This window comes from Macaca fascicularis, chromosome 3 (genome assembly GCF_037993035.2).
Source record: "Macaca fascicularis isolate 582-1 chromosome 3, T2T-MFA8v1.1".
Lineage (NCBI taxonomy): Eukaryota > Metazoa > Chordata > Mammalia > Primates > Cercopithecidae > Macaca > Macaca fascicularis.
The window spans coordinates 79,795,515-79,819,293 of NC_088377.1; the positions used below are offsets into that span (position 1 = coordinate 79,795,515).

The following is a 23,779-nucleotide window of genomic DNA, read 5'->3' on the forward strand; positions in this document are numbered from 1 at the left end:
GTCTAGGAGTCTTTTGGGGGTGTCTTTAGGGTTTTCTAAATATAAGATTATGTCAGCTGGGTGTGGTGGCTCATACTTGTAATCCCAGCACTTTGGGAGGCTGAGGTGGGTGACTCACTTGGGTCCAGGAGTTTGAGACCAGCCTGTGCAGTATAGTGAGACCTCATCTCTAAAGTACAAAAAAAATTAGCTCGGTGTGATGGCACGTGCGTGTAGTCCCAGCTACTTGGGGAAGGTGAGGTGGGAGGATCGCTTGAGCCCGGGAGATGGAGGTTGCAGTGAGCTGAGATCATGCCACTGCATTCCAGTAAAGTGACAGAGCCAGACCCTGCCAAAAAAAAAAAAAAAAAGCCTCTTGCTATCAAATGAACACATAAAATTTGACTTTCTCTTTTCCAATGTGGATACCTTTGATTTCTCTCTCTTACGTGATTGCTCTGGTTAGGGCTTCCAGTGCTACATTGAATAGTAGTGGTGAGAGTGAGAGTGGACATTCTCATCTTACTCCAGTTCTTAGGAGGAAATGCTTTCAACTCTTCCCCATTCAGTATGATAGTGGCTGTGGGTTTGTCCTGTATGGCTGTAATTATTTTGAGGTATGTTCTTTTAGTGCCTAGTTTGTTGAGGGTTTTTTTCATGAAGGGATGTTGTATTTTACTGAATGCTTTTTCTGCATCCATTTAGATGATCATATGGTTTTTGTTTTTAGTTCTGTTTATGTCATGAATCACATTTATTGATCTGCAGACGTCAAACTATCCTTGCATCCCTGGAATTAAACCCACATGATCATGATGTATTATCTTTTTAATGTGCTGTCGGATTTACTTTGCTAGTATTTTGTTGAAGATTTTTGCATCTATGTTTATAAGGGATATTGACCTACAGTATCCTTTCTTTGTTGTGTCCTTGCCTGATTTTGGTATCAGGGTGATATTGGTTTTGTAGAATTAGTTGCAAAAGAATTTATTCTCAAATTTTTGGAATAGTTTCAGAAGGATTGGGACCACCTCTTGTTTGTGTGGCTGTTAACATTTGGCTGTAGGGCCAGGTGCGGTGGCTCATGCCTGTAATCCCAGCACTTTGGGAGGCCGAGGCGGGTGAATCACCTGAGTTCATGAGTTTGAGACCAGCCTGGCCAACATGGCAAAACCCTCTCTCTATTCGAAGATACAAAAATTAGCCAGGTGTGGTGGCGCATGCCTGTAGTCTCAGCCACTTGGGAGGCTGAGGCAGAAAAGAATCGCTTGAACCCAGGAGGCGGAGGTTGCAGTGAGCCGAGATCACACCACAGCACTCTAGCCTGGGAGACAGGGTGAGACTCTGTCTCAAAAAAAAAAAAAAAAGCTGTGGGATCCATCTGGTCCTGGGCTTTTTTTTTTTTTTTTTTTTTTCTTTCTTCTTTTTCTTTTTTGGAAGATTTTTATAATTACTGATTCAATTTTATTACCCCTATTGGTCTATTTAGGATTTCTGTTTCTTCCTGATTCAATCTCAGGAAGTTGGATGTTTCCAGGAATTTATCCATTTCCTCTAGATTTTTTAGTTTGTGTGGATAGAGATGTTCATAATAATCTGTAATGATCTTTTGTATTTCTGTAGTATCAGTTGTAATGTCACCTTTTTCATTTCTGAGTGTGCTCATGTGAATCTTTTTTTGTTCTTAGGTAAACTTGCTAGCTGTCAATTTTATTTATTCTTTTGAAGAACCAACTTTTTATTTCATTGATCCTTTGTGGGTTTTTTTGGTTTTTGTTTTGTTTTGTTTTTTGGGGTCTTAGTAACACTTAGTTCTGCTCTGATCTTTATTTCGTTTCTTCTACTAGCTTTGGGTTTTGTTCTTGGTTTTTTTAGTTCCTCGAGGTGTGACATTAGGTTGTTAATTTGAGAACTTTGTCTTTTTGATGTAGACATTTAACACTATAAAACTTTATTCTTAGCACTGCTTTTGCTGTATTCCAGAGGTGTTGATATGTTGTGTCTCTATTTTCATTCATTAAAAAAAATTTTTTTTCTGTTTTCATTGTTTACCCAAAAGTCATTCAGAAGCACATTTTTTAGTTTCCATGTATTTGTACAGTTTTGACAGTTCCTTATGGTATCGATTTTTAATTTTATTACACTGTGGCCCAAGAAGATACTTGATATGATTTTGATTTTTTAAAAAATTTATTGAAATGTGCTTTATGGCAGAGCATCTGGTCAATTTTGTTTCATGTGCAGATGAGAAAAATGTATATTCTGCAGGTGCTAGTTAGCATGTTCTATAAATGTTTATTATTTCCATTTGGTCAGGTCTAGCTTAAGTCCAGCATTTCTTTGTTGTTTCTCTCTCAGTTACCTGTCTAGTGTTGTCAGTGGGGTGTTGTAGTCCCCCACTATTATTGTATTGCTGTCATTCTCTTATTTTAGGTGTAGTAGTATTTGTTTTATGAATGTGGGTGCTTTGGTGCTTGCCCACATATTTCCAAAAGTTATGTCCTCTTGTATTGAATGCATTCTTATTATATAATGCCCTTCTTTGTCTTTTTTTTTTTTTTTTAACTATTGTTAGGGTAAAATCTGCTTTATCTGATATAAGAATGGCTACTCCTGCTCACATTTGTTTTCCATTGCATCTTTTTCCACCCATTTACTTTGAGTCTGTAGGTGTCGTTGGCCATTAGGTGGGTCTCTTGTAGGCAGCAGATGGCTGGATCCTGTTTTTTCATCCAGTTTGCCAGTCCATGTCTTTTAAGTGGAACATTTAGGCCATTTATGTTCAAGGTTAATATTGGTATTTGAAGTGTTGTTCCTGTCATAGTGTTGTTAGTTGGTTTATTTTAGTCTCAGTTGTGCATTTGCTTTATACAATCAGTGAGCTTTGTCTACTTATGTGTGCTGTTATGATGGTGAGTATCATCCTTTTGTTTCCATGTTTATAACTCCTTTGAGAATTTTTTTGTAGGATTTGTCTAATAGTGGCAAATTCCCTCAGAATTGGCTTATCTGGGAAAGGCTTTATTTCACCTTCATTTTTGAAGCTTAGTTTGGCAGAATATAAAATTCTTGACTTACATTTCTTTTTTCTTAAAGGAGGCTAAAAGTAAACTCCTGGTCTCTTCTGACATGTAAGGTTTCTGCTGAGAAGTCCACTGTTAGTCTAATGGGATTTCCATTATGGGTAATTTGACACTTCTATCTAGCTGCTTTCAAGATTTGTTCTTTCATGTTGACCTTGAATTAATCTGATGACTATTCTTTGGTGAATGTGCATCTTCTGTAGTATCTCTAATGGGTTCTCTGAATTTCTTGTATCTGCATATCTACATCTCTAGCAAGTTTGGGGAAATTTTCCTGAATTATTTCCCCCAAATATGTTTCCAAACTTATTTTTTTCTTCTCCCTGAGGAATACCTGTAAGTCCTAGGTGTAATAATCTCACATTTCTCAAAGGCTTTATTCTTTTTTAAAAAATTGTTTTTTCTTCTTATCTGGGTTAATCCAAAAGACTAGTCTTCAAGCTCTGAAATTCTTCTGCTTGGTCTGCTCTATTGTTGAAGCTTTCAACTGTTTTTTGAAATTCCTTTGTTGAATTTTTCATTTCCAAAAGTTTTTTTTTTTAATGTATCTAACTCATCTTTCATCTCCAGAATTACTCTTCTGTTGTGTGTGTGTGTGTGTGTGTGTTGGTTTTCAACTTTCTCTTGGCTCTCGTTGAGCTTTCTTACACTCCGTATCTCGAATTCTTTATCTGTCATTTCATTCATTGTGGTTAGGAGCCATTGCTAGAGGGCTAATGTGGGTGTCACAACATTGTTTCTTCATGGAGCTGGAGTTCTTGTATTGGTTTCTTCTCATCTGTAGAAACTGTTACTTCTTATTTTTGAATTAGTTTCATTTGGTTGGGATTTTTTCTTCCCTCCCCCACCTTGAGGACATGACAATTCTGTATGTTGATTAAGTTCCTTTGTCTTGGCGTCTCTGTAGTTTTAGGGAGCCAAGGCTTTTATGAATTACTTGGTTATAGATAGCTTTAGTATAGTGGTTTTCTCAAATGCTAGTTGTTTGTAGGTTGTAGTAACAGTGTGCTGGGCCTGTGGTCAGACTCACTGTCTCCTAGAGAGAAATGGGGATATACTTCTGTCAGCAGGAATTATATTGACTAATGCAGTTCACCCTACAGGCCAGTAGGTGGCGCTTGCAGTTGAAAGGCAGTTGCAATAATAGCAGTGGAATTTTTGGCCTTTGTTGATGTGGGGGAAATAGCAGGGTTTCCCTGGCCATGGGCGGGATTCCCAGGGATCCCGTCCTGCACTCTGCCACCAGCCTGGCTGGAGGTGGCAGAGCTGGGTCTGGCAAGCCCATGACCAGGCTCTCCAGGGCAGGTGCAAGCACCAACCTTGGCGGGGGTCTAGGGGGCAGCCCTCAGGCCACTGGGACAACCCTCTAGTGTGCAGCACAGTTGCCTTTCCTGCACCACAGAGTCTGTTCAGGAGGAGGAGCAACTGGGATGTTTAGCCCAGCAGGTAGCCCTGGAGACTGCCATCTCACACTCCCCCAACCCTGTGGTTCTCCATCTAGCATCCAGCCCTAGCAACTGGCCCAACCGGCTAAGCTCTTCCCAAGTCATCCGCACTGCCCTGAGCTCCTGGTGTTCAGGACCTCAGGACTCCCTGCAGCAGAAACCAAGGCTATCAGGCCCTTCTGTGTCTGGTCTCACTAAGGGTGGGGCACCCGGCTCCATGCCACCCCTTGAACCTGCGCCACACTCTTTGCTGTGTTCAGACAGGGGGGCTCCTCCGCTGTTTGAAATCAGGCCATAAGTCTCATCTTCATAGCCCTGGGCAGTGAGCTGAGTCCTGGGGAGTGGAGACCAGGCCTCAGGGTCAAGCCCCAGCTGTAGTGGGGGACGCTGAACTGCTGCCAGGCTAACAACAGACCACTTCAGTTGGGACAGTGCAGGCTATTAAGCACATTTTTTTTTCAGTAGGTTTGAGTCACTATATTGAACAGGATTATTATGCGTGTTCTCATTATGGTGAGTAGAGCCGTGTAATCATGTGTAGTGCTTCAATTATCCCCTGTATCAAGAAATAACATCATTAATTTAAAACAGAACTAAAAAATAATGGCAGAATTACATTCCTTTTTGCTGAGATTAATTTAGCCTACCCTGGTTGGTTCTGCCCTAGTCTGAAGTAAATGTAATTTACCCCAAACCTCCAGGCTTCAGGGTCTGTCCAATTTGAGGCCTTCTGGGCCACATGTAATCAAAAGTCTTCTTGTGTGAAGCCTTGGAGCCCACCTGGTACACGCTGGGTAGTGGGTTGCAGTGGAGAAGAAAGGCAAGCAGAGCCAGGGAGGGGAGCCCTGGTTAGATCCTGGCTCCAGTACTTTCCACCTCCATGACATCGGGCAAGCTTTCTGCCTTCCAGAAATAGTTCCTTCTCCCGTCGAAGGGGCAGAGACATGTATGTGGAGTTAAGGCTTCCTCTGCCTTCCTGGCACAGCAGTCTTCCTGCTTTCTCCTCAAGGCCCCTCGGAGGCCAGATAGAGTAGGGTAGGTCACCCAGAACAGGATTTCATCCACATTTACCACCTCATGTCACATCTTTGGGCCCTTTTGCCTGATTTGATAATTTCTCTTCCCCTGTGAATGCCTCCACTTGGCCTTGTGATTACAACCTGGCTTCTCCAAAACATTTATCACTAGTATTTACCAGAGTTACTAAAAACCCCAGTTTACTTTACATCCTAAGAGAGCTTTTGAACTAAAAATATGCTAGATAACGATTAAGAACTAGGACGAAACTGGTCCCAAGAGCTGCTGACCCAGAAGCCCTCCGATGTCTCGATTTCTCTGTGAAGGTCTCAGGGAAGGCGTGGATCTCAGCTACTGTGGGTCAGTGGGTGCACCCCGGAGGCTGGGCCCTCTGTCCAGGGACATCTTACACTGCAGAGGGCTCTAAGAGGACAAAGAGAGTGCCCCATTTGCTATTTTTACAAGGTGATTACTGCTGAGCCTTCAGCAAAGACTCACAGCCAGTCAGGAGGTCTTTTGGATGCAGTAATGAGATTCTCTGAGCCTGTAAGTCAGCCAAGAGCAAGGTCTGAGACTGTGGCAGGAAGCAGGAGTGAGGGTCTGTGCTAAGATTGACAGCAAGGAGGGGCCTGATTTACTCCCTCACACACATCAACCTTGTGGGGGCCACTGAGACAAAAAACCAGGTGCCCCAGAGTGGAGTTTGGGGCCATGGAGATATGATCTACCTTCAACTCCAATTGTTCTTAAACTTCTTCCTTTAAGTTTGCAAAAAATTAAGCTCTTGCTTTTTTGTCTATGCAGTGAATATGTAAAAAGTGACAACAGAAATTCTGGAAACAATGGAACCTTCTATTAGCACTTCAGGGCTTTTATAACGGGATTCAGTACAAGCCAGCTAGAGGCCTGGGTAGCTTTGCAAACCATTCCTCCCCCAACTAACTCTAAAAAGACAGAGTTTCATGCCCTCTTTAATATTACTGTTTTATTTTAAAAAACAATTCCTTTTTTAGTAGAGAAAAAAAATGAGGATTTTGGGGGGGGTGGCTTTTCTGACTGAATTGTTCCTGCCGCATCTTATTGGTCATGAGGTTTGCTTTCTTGGAACTGGAATCCTGAAATGGAAGCAGCCTTCGGGGTCCTTCCCCCGCACCCTTCTGTGGTTGTCCACAGGCCTTCAGCTGGAGCCTGCCTTGTTCCCAGATCCACGCTGGATCCAAGCATGTCCCAGGGAGGGCACGTGTCAGGGGCTGTAGTCTTTTCAAGAGGGTATCTCATTAACCTATGTCACAGCAACACTACGAGGCTGGTGCTGCTTACGGATTTCCGTTTTACAGATGAAGAAACTGAGGCACAGAGAGGCTGGATAGCTCAGCCGTGTTCCCACAGCTAGTTACTGATGAAGCATGGTTATGGCCCAGTCTGTTTCTAAGTTCCTCTTTGGAACCACCATCCCGGGCCAAGATAGGTCATAACTTACGTAGTAACTTCCATACATTGATTGAGCAGTGTTTTGCTTACATTACTGATTCTCAGAGCAGTTCCCTACAGCTTGGATGAGGAAAGCAAGTTTTAGATTGCTAATTACCTGCCCGAGGTCACAGAGCCAGTAGGAGGCTAAGCCGGGATAGAACTTGGATAGAACTTGTGGGTCTCAGCTTCTCACCGTTCCTGGTATTACCAGATTCTTATATTCCCTAAACAAGTCACACCTTGGAAATTAACTGCCTGTGGTAACAATCTCCCTGCTGAACTGTGAGTTGCTGCGGGGCAAGGGCCTTGACCTGCTCGAGAGAACCTTCTAGGCCCACCTTGTGCAAAATGCTTGAACACTGAATGGGCCAGGGAGACCCAGGCCTGCTCTGCAGGAGACCTGGGGCCCCAGCAGTGCTCAGGTAGTTACTAAAGGAGCAGGTGGTGCTGTACAGAATGCTCCTTCTAGAACTGCCAACTCTAAAAGGCTTCGTAGTCGGTGGCTAGCAGTCCCCTGTAATAGGAGCCCTTGTACCTCTTGGGTTCCTTACAAACATTCTCATCAGTAGCTCTAATCGTTGACTGGGTGGTTTGAGATGGCTGGTATACGCAGTGCTTTTTTGGTGCTCTGTCTCAGGGGCTTAGTTTTGTGTGTGGTTGGAGGGTCCTGGTGAGCTTGGGGAAGTACCAGAGAGTGCTGTGTCGGGGGCAGAGGGGCCTGTCACTGAAGCTGAAGGGTGCCTGCCTTTGTGTCTGGCTCAGTCTCCTGCCTGCCTTGCTCCCTCGGGATCTCGCCAGCCCAGTCTCTGTGGGAATCTAAAAGGAGTGGAGGTGGACGTGTGACCAAGCACATCTCAGCTTTTAATACCCGGACTATTTATAGGCCTTTGGGGGGATGGCTGTGGAAAAACAGGGGTTGGGGAGAGAGTTTAAAGAAAAATGCAGCAGGGCTGAAAAAAAAAAGAAAACCATTGCCATGGCTGATTTGAACAAGAACAGTGGCAAAGGGACTTGGAGAGATATGAAACACACACTTCAACATAATTTCACTTTCCTAGAGAAGATCATGTGTATTCTCAGTGCAGATACGCTCATTGAGACTCAGGGAAGAAGGAGCGTTAGGAACCCTGATTTGGGGAGCAGAAGGCATGCACTGGTCCTGAAGACATTCCCTATGATGGTTAGCACATTTATAAAGCATTGTTGGAGCTCAGTTATATTTTCCAAATTCCTGTTTTTCTTTTATGTTAATACATTTTAATACATTCCTACCTAGAACCCAGACACATGTTTTCTTCACTTAAATTGTATTTCTATAGACTTATTCAGCCATGTCAGCTGTATTTGAATATTTCGCTTGTTAGGGGGAAGTGTACTTTCATTGAGTGACACATAAATTCTGGAAAAGAGATGATGGATTTCTTGAAAAATAAATAAGAGTTGAAAACAAGTCTCTGGGTCCTGATCCAGCCCTAGCCCTGGGATATCTTTGAGTTGGAGAAGTGGCCCGTAGGTGGCAGGCAGGGGACAGTGACCCTACCTAACAGTGCAGACTCCCCTGGCTGGTCCCCTGTCTGCTGGGAGGCTAGCCTGCCCTCACAGATAAGGGCTCTTCTTCCTTCTCTCCGAGCCCCGCCCCCGCCCCACCCCTACCCCACCCCCCCGCCCCGCCCCAACCTGGGCACTCAAGCTTGAGTGACATTGACTCCTTACTGCCCACCTGGTGACAGCTGAGGGTAGCTAGCTGTAGGAGGGTCAAGAGGGTCCCTGTAGGATGGTGTGGTCCCAGTTCCTGATTAAGGCGGGGGCCTCCCAGCCCTTCCCTCTGCTGTCAGACTCTGCGCCGGCCACAGAAATCAAAGTTCAGAGCAAGTAAGCACCCCGCTCCAAACACAGGAAAAGGGCCAGAGAGAGCGGGGAGCCTCGGAGGGAGTTGGTCAGGACAAACTGATGTTCTCACCCACCCTGCAGATCCAGCTCCAAAGGTGCCACTGACACGTCAGTTGCAGGACAAAGATTATTTGGAGGTTGGCAGATGGGGCTGGATTCAGAGAACGCACGTGCTTCAGCCTCTCAGCTGCCTGTGTGTGATTTCACTGCCATGGGAGAGCATTGAGCGGGGCTTTTTCTGACCAGTTGGTGTGAGAGTTGTGTTGTTGGGGTTGTCATCCTCACCTCATCCTCACCCCCAAGCCCAGGTCTTGTCGTGTGGGAGTGGGAGAGCAAGTCTGTGGGGTGACTGCATCACCGTGGCTGGATTCACTCCGTAAGGGAGCCGGTGCAAGGCAACCTGGGAGCCCAGCGGGTGGGCGGGTGGCCTCCCTGCTGCCCGGAGACAACCTGCCCACCAGGGCACGTGCAGGCTCCACACAGCCAGCCTGGGACAGTGGGGGAGAGACGGAAACACGCTCCCTTGCAAGAGGCAGTCGCGATTTAAAATGCCGTCTTGCTCTTCTGACTGCTTTTTCCAGACGGTAAGAATTTGTTAAACACACCTGGTGTTCTGGGAAGGGTGAATTCCTGCGGGGTCTTGCCTGGGAGGGATAGACTCCCATCCTCTGAACTCTACTTCTCCATCCCTTGGCCTGGAGCTGCTCAGTGTTCATGGATTTGAATGAGCAAATGAAGCTTGCTTGTAACTTTGTAGGGTTAGGGGCTAAAGAATCTTGTAACTATGTTTTTATTATGCTCTTCTTTTGTATTAATTCATCACCACTCCAGCCTGAGCCTCCGTGTCTGTGAGGGGTGAGGTGCTGCGGGAAAGGCTATCAGTGCCGTTGCTGGACCCTGTGCCCTGGGAGAGCATGTGGACTTGTCAAAAGTTATGATGGGAAGAGGGAGGTTTACAGGATTTGTTGCTTTGCTTGTTTTTTCAATTGGTTCAACTGTAAAATGTCCAACCCGGAGACCACCAGCAGTATTTTAAATGAATCCTGTGAATCCTGTCACTTCTTAAGACAGGTTTGGTGGTTTAGCCATGTGCTGTATGTTCCCGTGAGTTGTCCTGGGCATTTTAAGAATATCATGTTGTAATCCTACCTGCTCTGCCCCCAGGAGGTGGGAAAGGGGAGGCGAGGAGGGAGAGTCACATCCCTGCAGCCGATGGGGACCTGTTGGCTGCTTGGAAAAACAGTTGCCCATGTGTTGGAGTACTACCGTTTTTACTTTACCTGTTTTCTTTTGTTTGAGTTTTTATTTCTTGAAAACCTGAAGTTGTTATCTCTAAGTATCCCCTTTGTGTGTTGCAGGATGTTAAAGTCTTTAGTGAAGATGGGACGAGCAAAGTGGTGGAGATTCTAGCAGACATGACAGCCAGGGACCTGTGCCAATTGCTGGTTTACAAAAGTCACTGTGTGGATGACAACAGCTGGACACTAGTGGAGCACCACCCGCACCTAGGATTAGGTAGGGAACCATCGGAACAGGAATGGCGCCTGGGGATACTCACGTGCAATTGAATGAAGACCGCTGCTGCCAAATGCCAAATGTGTGAACACAGTGTCCTTTGCCAAATTAGCAGGCAGTCTCTGGGTTCCCCTCGACTCTCCTGCCTCTTCTCTTTCTCCTAAAACTTCACTCTCCGCCCTCCAGCCCCCTTCCCCTAGTGCTTTGGGAATCTTGCCTTGGATGGTTGAGGTAATAACTTGCCCAAGGGCTCAGACACGGAGAAGTTCCCTGTGGCTTGTCCGGCCTCCCCAGCTGTCAGAGCCACGTGGAGCTTGTTGCACACCTGTGGGCAGGGGACAGGAGGGAGGTGCCCTTGAGGTGATCTGGAGAGAGCCGGCCGTGCACAGGATTGCAGCTGCCCCTCTGAGATCAGCTCTTCAGCTCATGGGAAGAAGGGAGCCATGGTTATAGGCAGCAGAGTGCAGAGAGCTCTGCTGGGAATTGGAGCAAATTATGAAGCACTTTGTTGTAAGTTCGAGTTGAGTCTTACATGGCATCTCTGCATGCTGGTTAACAAGGCTGTGAATGGTGTACGTGCACGGGTGTGTGTGCGCGCGCATGTCATGCCTAAAAAGCAAGAGAATATTTTGTATCACAGAATATTTGAAGATATTGACTCTTTAACAGAACTTATTGAGGTATTTTGTTCAGGTAGCTTATTTTAGGTAAAAAAGCTTTTCAGACTTTTGCTTAAATTCTTATGTGATAAAATATAGTTCTTACAAAGTCATAGTAAAATATTTAAAACCAAAATTTTATCTAAATCAACAGCTATATTTGTTCCATGTCTTGAAGGAGAGAAAAACAACACAGATTGGAAACGTCCCCATAGTTCTGATTTTTCTCATGAACCTTTTTTGAAAGATTAATAAATTGATTTTAAACCTCTAGGTCTGGAGTATTGAATTTAAACCTCTAGGTCTGGAGTAGCCTCCTTCCAGGTAATATTATACAATTTTTTTTTTTTTTTTTTTTTTTTTGAGACAGAGTCTCGCTCTGTCGTCCAGGCTGGAGTGCAGTGGCCGGATCTCAGCTCACTGCAAGCTCCGCCTCCCGGGTTTACGCCATTCTCCTGCCTCAGCCTCCCGAGTAGCTGGGACTACAGGCGCCCGCCACCTCGCCCGGCTAGTTTTTTGTATTTTTAGTAGAGACGGGGTTTCACCATGTTAGCCAGGATGGTCTCGATCTCCTGACCTTGTGATCCGCCCGTCTCAGCCTCCCAAAGTGCTGGGATTACAGGCTTGAGCCACCGCGCCCGGCCAATATTATACAATTTAAGCCTAAATAATGCAGTGTAAATTTGAGCTGATACCACCTTAAGTCTCTGTTTTCTAATGCGCCCTGTACTTTGGGCAGACGGTATGCTTTTTGAAGGAATTGAATAGAACTCTTGCTGGTTTCTTTCCCATCTCTACCAATTGCCATACGAATCTGTGTGATGACAGAAGCCTTCCCCTCCATTGTCACTAACAGCTTTCTCCTGCCAGGATCACTTACTAGGTCCACAGTTAGTGACCATGATGTCACAGTTGTTCCCACGGAGACTGGCTGTCCCATCAAACTCCAGCTTAGGACGTCCATGAGTGGATCCTACAGTGGTCTGATAAGGCTGTCAAAAGCACCTGTTGACACACAAGTAACTTGGAAATTAAATAGTAGTGGGAAACCTTCAGCATGTGTCTCTACATGTGTATATATATATATATGGGGAAAAAAACCATATATATATACAACTTTAAAAACAAGTCTGTATAGTTTGACCCAAATACAATGATTATTGTTGAAAGCCCATTCAAAAGTCTGAATATTCTTTTCATTTGAAAGAACTATGGAAGGGACTTCTGCAGATATTTAGTACTTGAATATAATTGGACACACTCAGGACACATAGAAATTTTGTACAGATACACGTACATAAAATTTTAACATATAAGGAATGGTTCAGAAATTTTGAATTATCTATTTCATGTGATACCCTTTAATTTCTAGGCTATCATATGGTTGGTAGATAAATGATACATTAAGACTTTCACCAAATGAAGAACCATTTGCTCTGAGAGAATAGAAAAACAAATGTCTGTAAGCACACAGGATTTGTAGGGATGTGATATTTATACACCTTATTTCTTTCTCTTCTTTTTAGATGGACTTAATACACTCTCGTGGGGGATGACACTTTATTTTAAAATTAAGTATAAAAGGAAAAAACGGGAAAGAGAAACAAGTGAAATTATAAAAAAAAAAAAAAAAAAAAAAAAAGAGGAACATTCGTGTCACATTTTGGGTCCTGTTTCACAAAAAAAGTAAAAAATGAAAAAAAAAATAATGAACCTCACACAGCCAGGATTTGCAGATACATGAAATTCCTTAGAATATCCTTCCTCTCCTTCCTCAGTTTTCTTTCTCACCACCAGTTCCATTCTTACTAGTTACTAGGAAACACATTTTTCTATCGGCTGGGTTTGCAGAGGACTTTGCAAGTTTTTAGAGTAACCAGTTTCCCCAGCCTGTAAGATCAGCACCCCCAGGACTCATTCCCGTTGGCACAGAGCTTCTGCTTCCCCCCCATCCCTATAACTTCTCTGAATACTGTTTTGTGACCCAACCTTGTCACTTAATGTTTTTTAAAACATTAAGTTGCTGTTTAACTAAAAATCTTACTTCTGCCATGATTTAGCAGCATTCAACGATCAGAAGCTCATTAGTGAGAAAATGCAGGGCTGTGGGGTACCTCTCGGAGAGTCTGTTGGGTATCTCAGCTTTATCCCCCTTGGAAAGGGATGCTAGGGCCACAAGGCCAATAGGGGGTTCTTGTTTGTCATGGATGGTATTCCTGGGCCCTTCTGGCCCTCCAGCTCTCAGGGCACATCCCCAGACATTGCTATCTCCTTGTAGAGAGCACTTTCCTAGGTAATTATATGTCAGGTATTCTCACAGGGATGTGGACATACACCAGGCTGGCGGCTGGGGCAAAAGGCAGGTAGTACTTGCAAGTCTATAGGGCAGATACTAAGGCAGATTGTAACCCAAACCCCCCATAATTGAAGGTATAGGGCACCCAATTTGGACAGTATTTTAAGCCTATGTATAGCCTCCAGAATTGAGGATTTCAAAGTACAAAGTACATTATTATTGATTGAATATCCCTAATCCAAAAATCTGAAATCTGAAATGCTCTAAAATCTGAAACATTTTGAGTACTGATTTGATGCTCAACGGAAATGCTCACTGAAGCATTTCTGATTTTTGGATTTTGGATTGTTCAACTGGTAAATATAATGCAAATGTTCCAAAATTTAAAAATCCAAAAACGAAAGCTTCTGGTCTCAGGCATTTAGGATAAGGGATATTCAACCTGTATAAGGATCTTAATAGCTAAAATATCAGTCCCTTAATAATATTAAACCTTTTCTACACCCAGAAGGAAGTGATGGCTTTAGAAAAAGTGAGGGCAGTTCCCGAGATAGCCTGCAGCACGTGGTTCCCTTTCTTTGGGAGAAAAGCACCATGCGTGGGTGTCTGCAGCCTGCAGGGCGTCGCTGCTCTGAGATGCTGGTCACCCTCCATTGGCAGCAACAGTGGCATCCCTGCTGTCACTCGGTAGAGTAGCCCCTCTGGCTGAGGGTGGTTTGTCCTGCCCGCTCTGCACTGTGCTTGTGGGTAAGCAGAGAAGGACTCCTATGAGCAGAGCAAGGTCAGGTGGCCCTTCCCAGTGTGGGCTCCTGGGAACATTCACTACTGGACGCACTTGGAAAAGTTGTTGTGAAGCCCCTTGCCCTGGTAGGCAAAGCCTTAGTGACTGATGGTCTATTTTATGATTCCCAGTTCAATTGTCCCTTTAAATGGTCCCTTCCTATGTTAGCACTGCCCCCAGGTTCTACCTGTTGGGGATGTTTCTGAGTCTCAGTGTCTGGAGTAGAGTTCTTAGCCTTGAAAACACTGTCCCTGACCCAAGCCACTCAAGAGCTGACAGTAAGTCCAGCTGGGGCTGCCAGAATGGGACAGGTCTTTTGGAAGGTGTCCCCATCCCTTCTGCCCTGAGCATGTGAGCTGCAAGTCTCTGGAAGGTTCACTTTAGCCAGGGCAGCTTCACACATGGAGGATGCAGTGATATTAAACAGTCAGCCTGCAGACATATCAAGTAAACAAATTATATTTGAAAAGGTCTTTTTGGCCAGGCGCTGTGGCTTATGCCTGTAGTCCCAGCACTTTGGAAGGCCAAGGTAGGAGGATCACTTGAGCCCAGGAAGTTGAGGCTGCAGAGAGCTGTGTTTGCATCACTGCATTCCAGCTGGTTGACAGAACAAGACCCTGCCTCAAAAATAAAAGATAAAAGGAATGTTGAAAAATACAAATGTAAACATACAAAACTAGTATCTTGATGCCCCCCTGAACTTGAAAATGGGATTGCAGATAAACCCATCCCTGGGAATGTGGGGGGCACCCCGTGCCTGGGGCTCTTGCACCCAGGCCCCGAGTAACTGTAGACATCAGGCATACTAAGGTCAGATAATCTGGGAGAGGCTGGAACTTACACAGAGAACACAGTAAAGAGAAGAGGGTTTCCGCCAGATCCTACAAATTTCAAGGATTTGAGGAATTCTGTTGTCCTGAGAATTAGGTTGAGACAAGAAGAGCAACAAGTCTTTTTCGGGCTGTTTACAGCTTTGTGCTTGTTCCTGGTCAGATGAGAAATGCTGTGGCAGTAACTCTGGAGGTGCTGTGGCTGCCACACTTTTGGATGCTGACAGCTGGACATGCAGAAAGGTGTGGAGGGAGAAGCAGCCGGCGCCCGTTGACCCTTGCTGAGTAGAGGGGGCCTTTTGCAGGCTGGTTTTATGTCCCCCTCTCCCTTTTACGTGTGAAAAGCAACAAAAGATGTCCTTTCCCCCACTAAAATTTATAAATAGAAGTCCACTTACAGCCTTATCCACATGTCAGGGCTATCTCACTGATTACTCTGTTGACGGTTTCTTAGCCCGGGAAAGCCCTGAGCTTGCTGACAGCTCTTTTCTTTCCCTTGGGTAGGCTGTGCTGAGGAATGATGGGCAGGGAGTGGCTCAAGTGCCACAGCTCAGTGTGAGGCCGAGACAGTGGGGTGCACATCCTCTGTGCACCGGCTCTGCCATGGCCCCTCCCACTGCCAAGTGGCAGCACAGGTTTCTGCCGAGGAGTCACACTTTAGCTGCAAGGGTTAAGGCAAGGAAGTAAGATTCTCTCTTTTGAGTTGTCTTGATATTTAAATATTCTTTCTTGAGGAGTAGAGTAATGCCAGCCTTAGTTTCAGAAATTTGAAAAATACAAATGTACTTCAAAGAATTTTTGCCTTTTCCATTTCTTGAAATTACTTTTGGAATATTATCACGAAAAGTAGTGTTCCCATTTAACTTAGGGCCATTGTAATCATATGCAGTTTATAGATAGTGATGTGATTGTTTATAATCATGCAAGGTCATTTGAAAATACATGTCTTTAAATCACGGAGAAAATTAAAACTGGAGGGAAGATCTTTGAACAGATGTTGCGCAGTCATCGGCCAACTGGAACACTGGTGCCGGAGCATTTGTGCCGGGGCACTCAGCTGCATCTGGAGGCTGCACAGCTCTGCATCTCTGAGAAAGGGGTCACCTGCCACATTGTGTTTGCTGACCTGCTGTGAATGAGGAAAAGGGAGTTGATGTTTTGTTTGTCTTGGGACCCACCTCTGGGGATGGTAGGCGCACTCTGGAGTCACCAAAGCACACTCCTTTCAGGATACAGTTGGTTTCACAGCCCACCGGTTATCCCGAGTTCCTGGGCCCCCTTTTGCCAGGGCACCAAGCCCTCACCTGTCCACCTGGATCTGACGGCCAGGGACACGTCTCCCTGTGTGTTTACACTGCCATGTGCAACTTTCCCGCGATCTTTCCAGGGGCAGCCCAGGGAAACAGGGAAGTATTGTCCGCAAGGATGGGTGCCTGCATGGGTTTGGCCACCCCCTTTAGGCCTGGTGGCTGCCCCCAAGCATCCTCTTTGGCTGTCCTCAGGGTTCTTTGGAGACAAAATGCCCTTTGCTTTGGAAACAGACATATTCTCCTTACTTAGGTAGCTGTCACCTCCCATTTTTATTTCTCCTTATTTTGCCTGATAAAAATTTTTAGTTCTGTAAATCAACCATCAACAGTTTATTAGATCGTTGGTTTTGGTTTTGGATTTTTGTTTTTGTTTTTTCCTGTAACTACAGAAAGACATTTTTCTCTGAATAAACATTTCAACAAAAGTCACTGATTTGTTTTCCTTCTGGAAAATCCATTTTCGATGAATGAACCTCTTTTTGGAAAGCAAACCTAACAGTTTTTGTTGCATGTTCTTGGTTTCTCTCTTTTTCTATCATGGGGAGACATGAGGGCCATGTATTGGTTCACATGTTGCTAGCAGCATTCCCTCCCAGACAGGGACAAACGGGAACTGCTCCACACTTGCTGGTGGTGCCAAGTCTGAGCTTTCTGGCAGCCACGGGGAGAAAATTCCTTTCCTTCACAAACTCTGGCTTTAAATGTGTTTTTACCAAGGAATCCTTTCCTTGTAATGTCAAAACCAGGGCCGAGCACGAATCAGCTCCAGAATTTGCTTCTGCATGCCAGTCGGGGCCCATCGGAGATGCGTGCCCATGGCGACAGTTGTTCTTTGTAGACGGAAAGTCTTTTCTGCATTCTTAGATCACTTTGACTCAGAAATGCTTTTGCCTTGAACTTCATTCCTTCCTTCCGAGATGACACTTTCCTCAAGATTCCAGTCTGGCTGCAGGAGAGGAGGGTAGGGTCTTAGGACGACAGAACTGCCCTGGTGTCAATTCCATAGCATGTTAATCTTTACCGTTTTGGCATCAGTTCACACTTTGACCCTGCTGTACATTTGTTCTTGTTTATTCCGTGATTTAATAAGGTTAGTTTCCCGTGGCCACCACCGTCCTGTGACAGCTTCTGAGGAGGTGCCTGGGAAGGGACGTAGCTGTCATGAAAGGGGGCAGTGCGGCCTCTGCAGGCACACGCTGTTCCAGGGTATGCTGAGTTCTTCCCGCTCCACCTGGAACCACTGTGTTCACACAGTGAGGGAAGCGACTTTTCCCTTTCCGGGGGACGGTGCTGCTATGGAAGATGCTGTGAAGGAGGCGTGTGCGTATGTGCATGCGTGCGTGTGTACGTGTCCGCAGCGGGTGCTGGAGGATGGAGTGTGTTTTTTTCCCTGCCTTTACATGTAATTCAGTTGACAAGAACTATTCCATGATGTGGTGCGTGCAGGCTTCAGTGTGAAAGGTGAGTATGTACGTACCGTCTCGCTGTGCATCACGGCCCCTCCCACAGTACACAGCACCATCGTTTCTGGCAACCAAGTTTGATGTCATTAGAAAGCTTGCATCTCGGCCGGGCACGGTGGCTCATGCCTGTAATCCCAGCACTTTGGGAGGCCAAGGCGGGCAGATCACGAGGTCAGGAGATTGAGACTGTCGTGGCTAGCATGGTGAAACCCCGTCTCTACTGAAAATACAGAAAAATTGGCCAGGCGTGGTGGCAGGCGCCTGTAGTCCCAACTACTCAGGAGGCTGAGGCAGGAGAATGGCGTGAACCCGGGAGGCAGAGCTCGCAGTGAGCTGAGATTGCGCCACTGCGCTCCAGCCTGGGCGACAGAGCGAGACTCTGTCTCAAAAAAAAAAAAAAAAAAGCTTCCATCTCTGGGCCCTCTTTGGTCATCCTCCCCTTTCAAGTTCTTTCTCCTTTGTTTCTTGTTGTAGTCTTTTATTTACAAGAATTGAAATTTATTAATTTAAGGGCAAAATCATTTGCTGAGAGTATTATGGACTCATTCCTTAACATCTGGTTGATGCCAAATTCAAAAGAAGTATATAAAAATAAGTATTGACCTGAATTCCTCATGCTGTGTATCTTAAGACCTCTTATGAATTTGGTAGTACATAAAAGAGAGATTTAAATTTAGTTTCCTTCCTGACCTCGTCTCTATTCATAATGTTTAAAGAATAGAAAGTTGAACAAATCTTGCATTTGGTTGTAAAGCTACCATGAATTTCCCACCTGTTGCATCTCACATGTGATACTTTGCCCCTGCAGAGAGGTGCTTGGAAGACCACGAGCTGGTGGTCCAAGTGGAGAGTACCATGGCCGGTGAGAGTAAATTTCTATTCCGGAAGAATTATGCAAAATACGAGTTCTTTAAAAATCCCATGGTGAGTCTTACGTCTTCAGGTTTGGGGTTTGGGACTCTTGACATCTGGAAGTTTATACTTGGGTTTCATAGTATCAGATTAGAAAGTGACTGAGAGGCACGACGTAGCATATCGGTTTGAGAGTCAGAGTTGCAGTTTAATGAAGCAATCCTTGCTTGAAACCCAGTCTCGTGCTTCACTAAATGTGCCTGGGACTGGCTGAAGATAGAGGTCTCCTTCTTCAAATAGACACAGTGTAAAGGGGGTTAGTCTCTAAGACAGGAGCTGGGGGAGACTGGGCGTTTTCTGTTATTTTGAAAGTTCTCAGTTAAACTGATCAAACACTTAGCAGAAGAAAAACTCATTATTCTCTGCACACAGCAAACACATTTTGTGATCATACGTGGAAGAATGACTAGAGAAATCAGTGCGATTGGTGGTGTCTTGAGCTGGTCACCTTGATCTCTCTTCCCCTTTCTTTCTTTGGGAAAGAAGGCACTTGTCCTGTGAGAGGCCGGGATAGGGAGGGCACCTCCTAGCTCCTGGGGTACTTACTGTCGTCCTGAGTCATGGGGCAGAGCTGTGTCAGCTGGGGAGAAGACCCAGGGTCATTTCTGACTCTGATAATTTAGCTGCTTTTTTATTCCAGAGTGAGAAATTTGAAGACTGTTTTTGGGGAATGCAACAGAAAAGGCTTTTCTCGTGACTGGGCTTACCTTTTAGTTTCAGGAATTCTTTATCTCACTCTTTGCCATGGAGTATGCTGTGAGACATGCATCCCTTAGTAAACATAGGTGGTATTCCATACTCGTACCCAACATTTCAGGAAATGAAATACAACCTTTTGAAGGAGCTATTTCTTCTGTGTGATAGGAGAATAAAAAGGACTGCCATTTTAAATACAGGTGTACATAATTATATTGGTAGGAATAGTTTTAAAATTTACTTATCTATATGACATACCTTCCCTCACTTTGAAACTAACCTTTCACGTATTTGTTTTTTCCCATTTTCTTAGAATTTCTTCCCAGAACAGATGGTTACTTGGTGCCAGCAGTCAAATGGCAGTCAAAGCCAGCTTTTGCAGGTACTGGGCCAAAATAGACCTCTGCTGAAATAGACTTTCTGAATAGAAATCCTCTTGGAACTGAATGGCAACATTGTAAAAAACCTGAAGAGATTGCATCTTTCATCATTTATAACTTTGGCCCTTAAGGGGGTTTAGAGTAACCAGAAATTAAAAAGTTTACTTGGAAAATCTGTGTGTAGCTGGATTCCTGCTGAGCCAAACAGGCACTTACACACAGAATGCCCTTGCTCTGACTTAGAAGAGTCCAGTGATGCCACTGCTGAGTGTGGCCCGGGGGGTGCATGGAGAAACCCCAGTTTCAGGGCTCCCCAGCTCCTTTCTGAGCAGGGGTCCCAGGTCAGGCCACCGCCCAGCTGCTTGGAAATCTCTGCAGAAGCGCTGAGTCTATAGTAAAAGATGATTGGGTTACCACGACAGACTTTTACAAGTAACTTGCCATACATTACAAATAAAGAAACCTGCTTTAATTGTCCTAAAGTCTGTTCTGAGAAAATCTGGTCTCTCCCCACCTCCTCTTCCAGTGGAGGGAGCCACCAGGGCCTCTGTGCTCAGCTGTCACACACGCTCCTCCAGGGAAGCTGGGAGCGGGGAATGGGAATGTTACAGCTACACCCTAAAAATATGCCTGTGTACATGTCAAAAGTGAAAGAATGAATCATTTCCTAAGGCCACCAACAATATCCAAGTGACATATTACATGTAACAGAAACTACTAAAATATAGTTCCTACAGAATTCTGCTCATAAGCCCTTCTTTTGCTATGTTGTTATCACCAAATTTGTTTCAGCATCTAAAAGATAAGAGCTTCAGAGCTCTGTTCCGGTGGTGTCTTCAGAAGCCCTTCTGACCATAGCATGTGTCTGTTCTGGTGAGAGGTGTCAGTGCTAAGGTACCACCTGTACACCGTGAACAGTGAAATGGCACATTCTGTTTTAACTTGCCTTGACTTTGGGAGGACTCATGTGCTTTGTGAAGATATGCTGTGGTCTCTTGAGACTCAGGAAGGACTGACCCAGGTGCACTAGGGCTCTGTCCGACGTGCCTTTCCCACCTGGGGGAAAAGAGCTTTGTCCCCTCCCAGTCTAGTAGCAAGACCTGCCAACATCACCTCCCCAACTTTGCTCCGTGACCTGGCCCTCGGCCTGTCTTCCCTTTGATGAAAAGCATAGTTTCTTGTTTTGTTTTGTTTTGTTTTGATAAAGGCTTTATTCTTAAGGCTGCCTGTGGGAAAAGTTAAGTGGAACAGGGGGACATCACCAGGATGTCCTGCACCTGGGTTCATCACTTGCAGACAAATGACACCTTTTATGTGACCCTTGACTGGAGGGGTGCCTGGGTAAAAGTGGCCACTACATGCTCACTCTCAGTCCCCAGAGCCCCACTCACTCAGTCATGGCACTTGCTCTTGCCCTCAGTCTGATATCAGACTGGATCCTTCAGTGCACTCTCTTACAGGGAAATTCGTGACTTGTGTTATCACCAGTGTTAGAAAGGTCCATTTGCTTGCATGTGTTTAAATACGAATTATGTTCTATGCAGCACCAATTGAGATGGGATTTTAAGACTTTGGAAAGGAGAACACGCTCAGTTTGATCAAAAAAAGGAGTCTTTTAATAATTCAGAAAATGTCAGTTATGCTAATAACATGTCTGCTTTAATTATTTTAGATTAGCATTATGTAATTTTTAAAATTTGTTCTTCAACAGAATTTTCTGAACTCCAGTAGCTGTCCTGAAATTCAAGGGTTTTTGCATGTGAAAGAGCTGGGAAAGAAATCATGGAAAAAGCTGTATGTGTGTTTGCGGAGATCTGGCCTTTATTGCTCCACCAAGGGAACTTCAAAGGTGAGCTTTAAAACCTGCCACCACCAGCCCTGATTCTGCCCCCGTCACTGCCCCCGGGAGTCCTCAGAGTAAACCTAGGCTTCATTTTTAAATGCACCTTAGACTCCTCCAGGCTCAGGACAACTTCTTAATAAGCTAATTGTGCAACAGCTAAACTTGGAGTCACAGGTTTCCTGGTCTCCCTCAGAAACTAGGTAATAAATAATACATACCTAAGAACCCCACCTGCCCAGCCCCACCCCCACTGTGGGTTGGTAGCAGACCTCCCTGGCTGCCCTATCACTTCAGAGACTGGCCTAGTTCCCATAAGTTGGGATTTAAGCTAGCTGTAAAGATGTTTGATAGATGATTGCCACCCTAATGCCAGTGTAACTTTATGTATCAGATATTTTATGAAATAAATTTCAGGTTTGCATGTATCCGTAGTGAGAAGAAGGTGGGAGATGGAAAACAGCTGCAGGCCCTCAAAAGACAGCTGGTAGCACTGAGGGCTTAGGCTGGAGGCTCCTTCGCTCCCATGTACACTCTTGCCTGCTCTCTTCTCGTGCTGTCCACATACACCCTGTGGCAGGAGCCATGTCCATTCAACGTGGCTGAGCACTTACCATCTGAGGGCTACGGTCTCTTTTACTCTGGCCAGCAAAGGGGAAAGGGAGCTGGCGGGACCCTGGCACAGGTGTTGAGCATCAGGCCAACTCTGGGAAGTCAGCGGCTGCTGACGCATGGGCCAGAGAGAAGGGGGGTCATCTGCAGAGAGGGGCTTTGGTCTGACACAGGGCATGGTAGCGTCCTGACCTCTCAGCTGTGCTGTGTGGCCTGCTCAGAGTCCTCGTGTGTGCTGAAGTCGGGAGATTATTTCCTAGAGCAGGAAACAGAGCTAGGCTGGAGAGTTGAGGAGGAGAAGGGTGGGACAAGCTACCAGTGGGAAAACCCAGGGTACGATTGGACTCTGGATGCACAGCAAACCAAAGGCAGATAGGCCCTGTGCTCTTAACTCTGACCTTTGGGTTATAGATTTTCTTCTGCTTTTTATCTTGAATATCTGGTCATGGGGCTTTGATTTGGCAGAAGTATCAAATACGTTCCAACAGTCTTGTGTGTCTGAGAATTGGGGAAGTGGGTGTTTTGGGTGAGACTGGGTGAATTTGGTTTTAGTTTAGCACTTATCACACCTCATGTAATAATCATATGTAACATGTAAAGTGTCATTGGGGAAAGTGCTTATAAGTGTGCAGAGACTGCCCTCTGTCTACCAGAGGTGAACACATTTGCCCTTTGCTGGGCTTGAGACTTTAACCTGGCCGTTGTTGTCACAGGAACCCAGACACCTGCAGCTGCTGGCCGACCTGGAGGACAGCAACATCTTCTCCCTGATCGCCGGCAGGAAGCAGTACAGCGCCCCTACAGACCACGGGCTCTGCATAAAGGTACACCCGAACTGTCCACAGACGGCGCGCATGCTCAGCAGCCCACTGGAAACTGACTTCTTCTCTTGCCCAGCACTTGATTGTTGCTTCTGTTGTCTTCAACAGAAACATAGTTTCACACTGGATTCCTCCATTCCTGTAAAAACATCTATTGTACACTTGCTGCTGTCAGCCCTTGAGTAGCTCAGAAGCTCAAGGACAAGCAAACAGGGATAGACAGTGTGGCCAGTGGGCTCAGTGTTTTAGGGAGGGTGGCTTTTGGCTTCAAAGGGTGGGCTGTGGCTGTAGCCCAGTACTAGTAGCTGGAAGGGGAGGCAGGGCAAGGGAGAGGACCTCCAGCCTGTCACCTGGGTTGCCTGCATGGTTCTGAGTGAGCTGATGGCTTCTGTGTGGGCCTCTGGCCGTGGGGACAGTCAGATAGGAATGGACACAATGCGGCCCACCCTCTGCATGCACACACACGCGTGCACACACATCTGTGTGCACATACCACATGTGTATACATACATGTATACATATATACCTGTGTGCATACACATACATTATCCACACATGTACGTAGACACACATACACATGTGCACACACCTGTGGGCAGAGCCCACTCCTCTTCCCCTGATGAGGTTGTGATGGTATTAATAATCATAATGGTAGATGATATTTACTGAATGCTTACTGTGCATGAGATGTTCCACTAACAGTTTTACATCCATTATCTTATTTAATCTTCATAGCCCCTTGTGGGATAGGAAGTTGGCCACATTGCCCACATCCAG

The 23,779-nt window shown here is 45.4% G+C and overlaps 1 protein-coding gene across 50 annotated transcripts in view; it reads left to right on the top strand.

Annotated features, from left to right (window-relative positions):
- Window positions 1–23,779, top strand: part of GRB10 (growth factor receptor bound protein 10) — a 203,955-nt gene that overhangs the window by 156,085 nt on the left and 24,091 nt on the right. For 48 of the 50 annotated variants that reach the window (XM_074034979.1, XM_045389134.3, XM_074034977.1 and 45 more), the window contains 5 exons: window positions 10,246–10,402; window positions 18,550–18,665; window positions 19,663–19,731; window positions 21,441–21,578; window positions 22,895–23,005. In XM_074034979.1, the coding sequence (XP_073891080.1) occupies window positions 10,246–10,402; window positions 18,550–18,665; window positions 19,663–19,731; window positions 21,441–21,578; window positions 22,895–23,005 (591 nt within the window). Of the gene's footprint in view, window positions 1–8,903; window positions 9,472–10,245; window positions 10,403–18,549; window positions 18,666–19,662; window positions 19,732–21,440; window positions 21,579–22,894; window positions 23,006–23,779 lie in introns of those variants that run through there. The other 2 variants (XM_015447410.4, XM_074034999.1) reach the window with 1 other exon arrangement.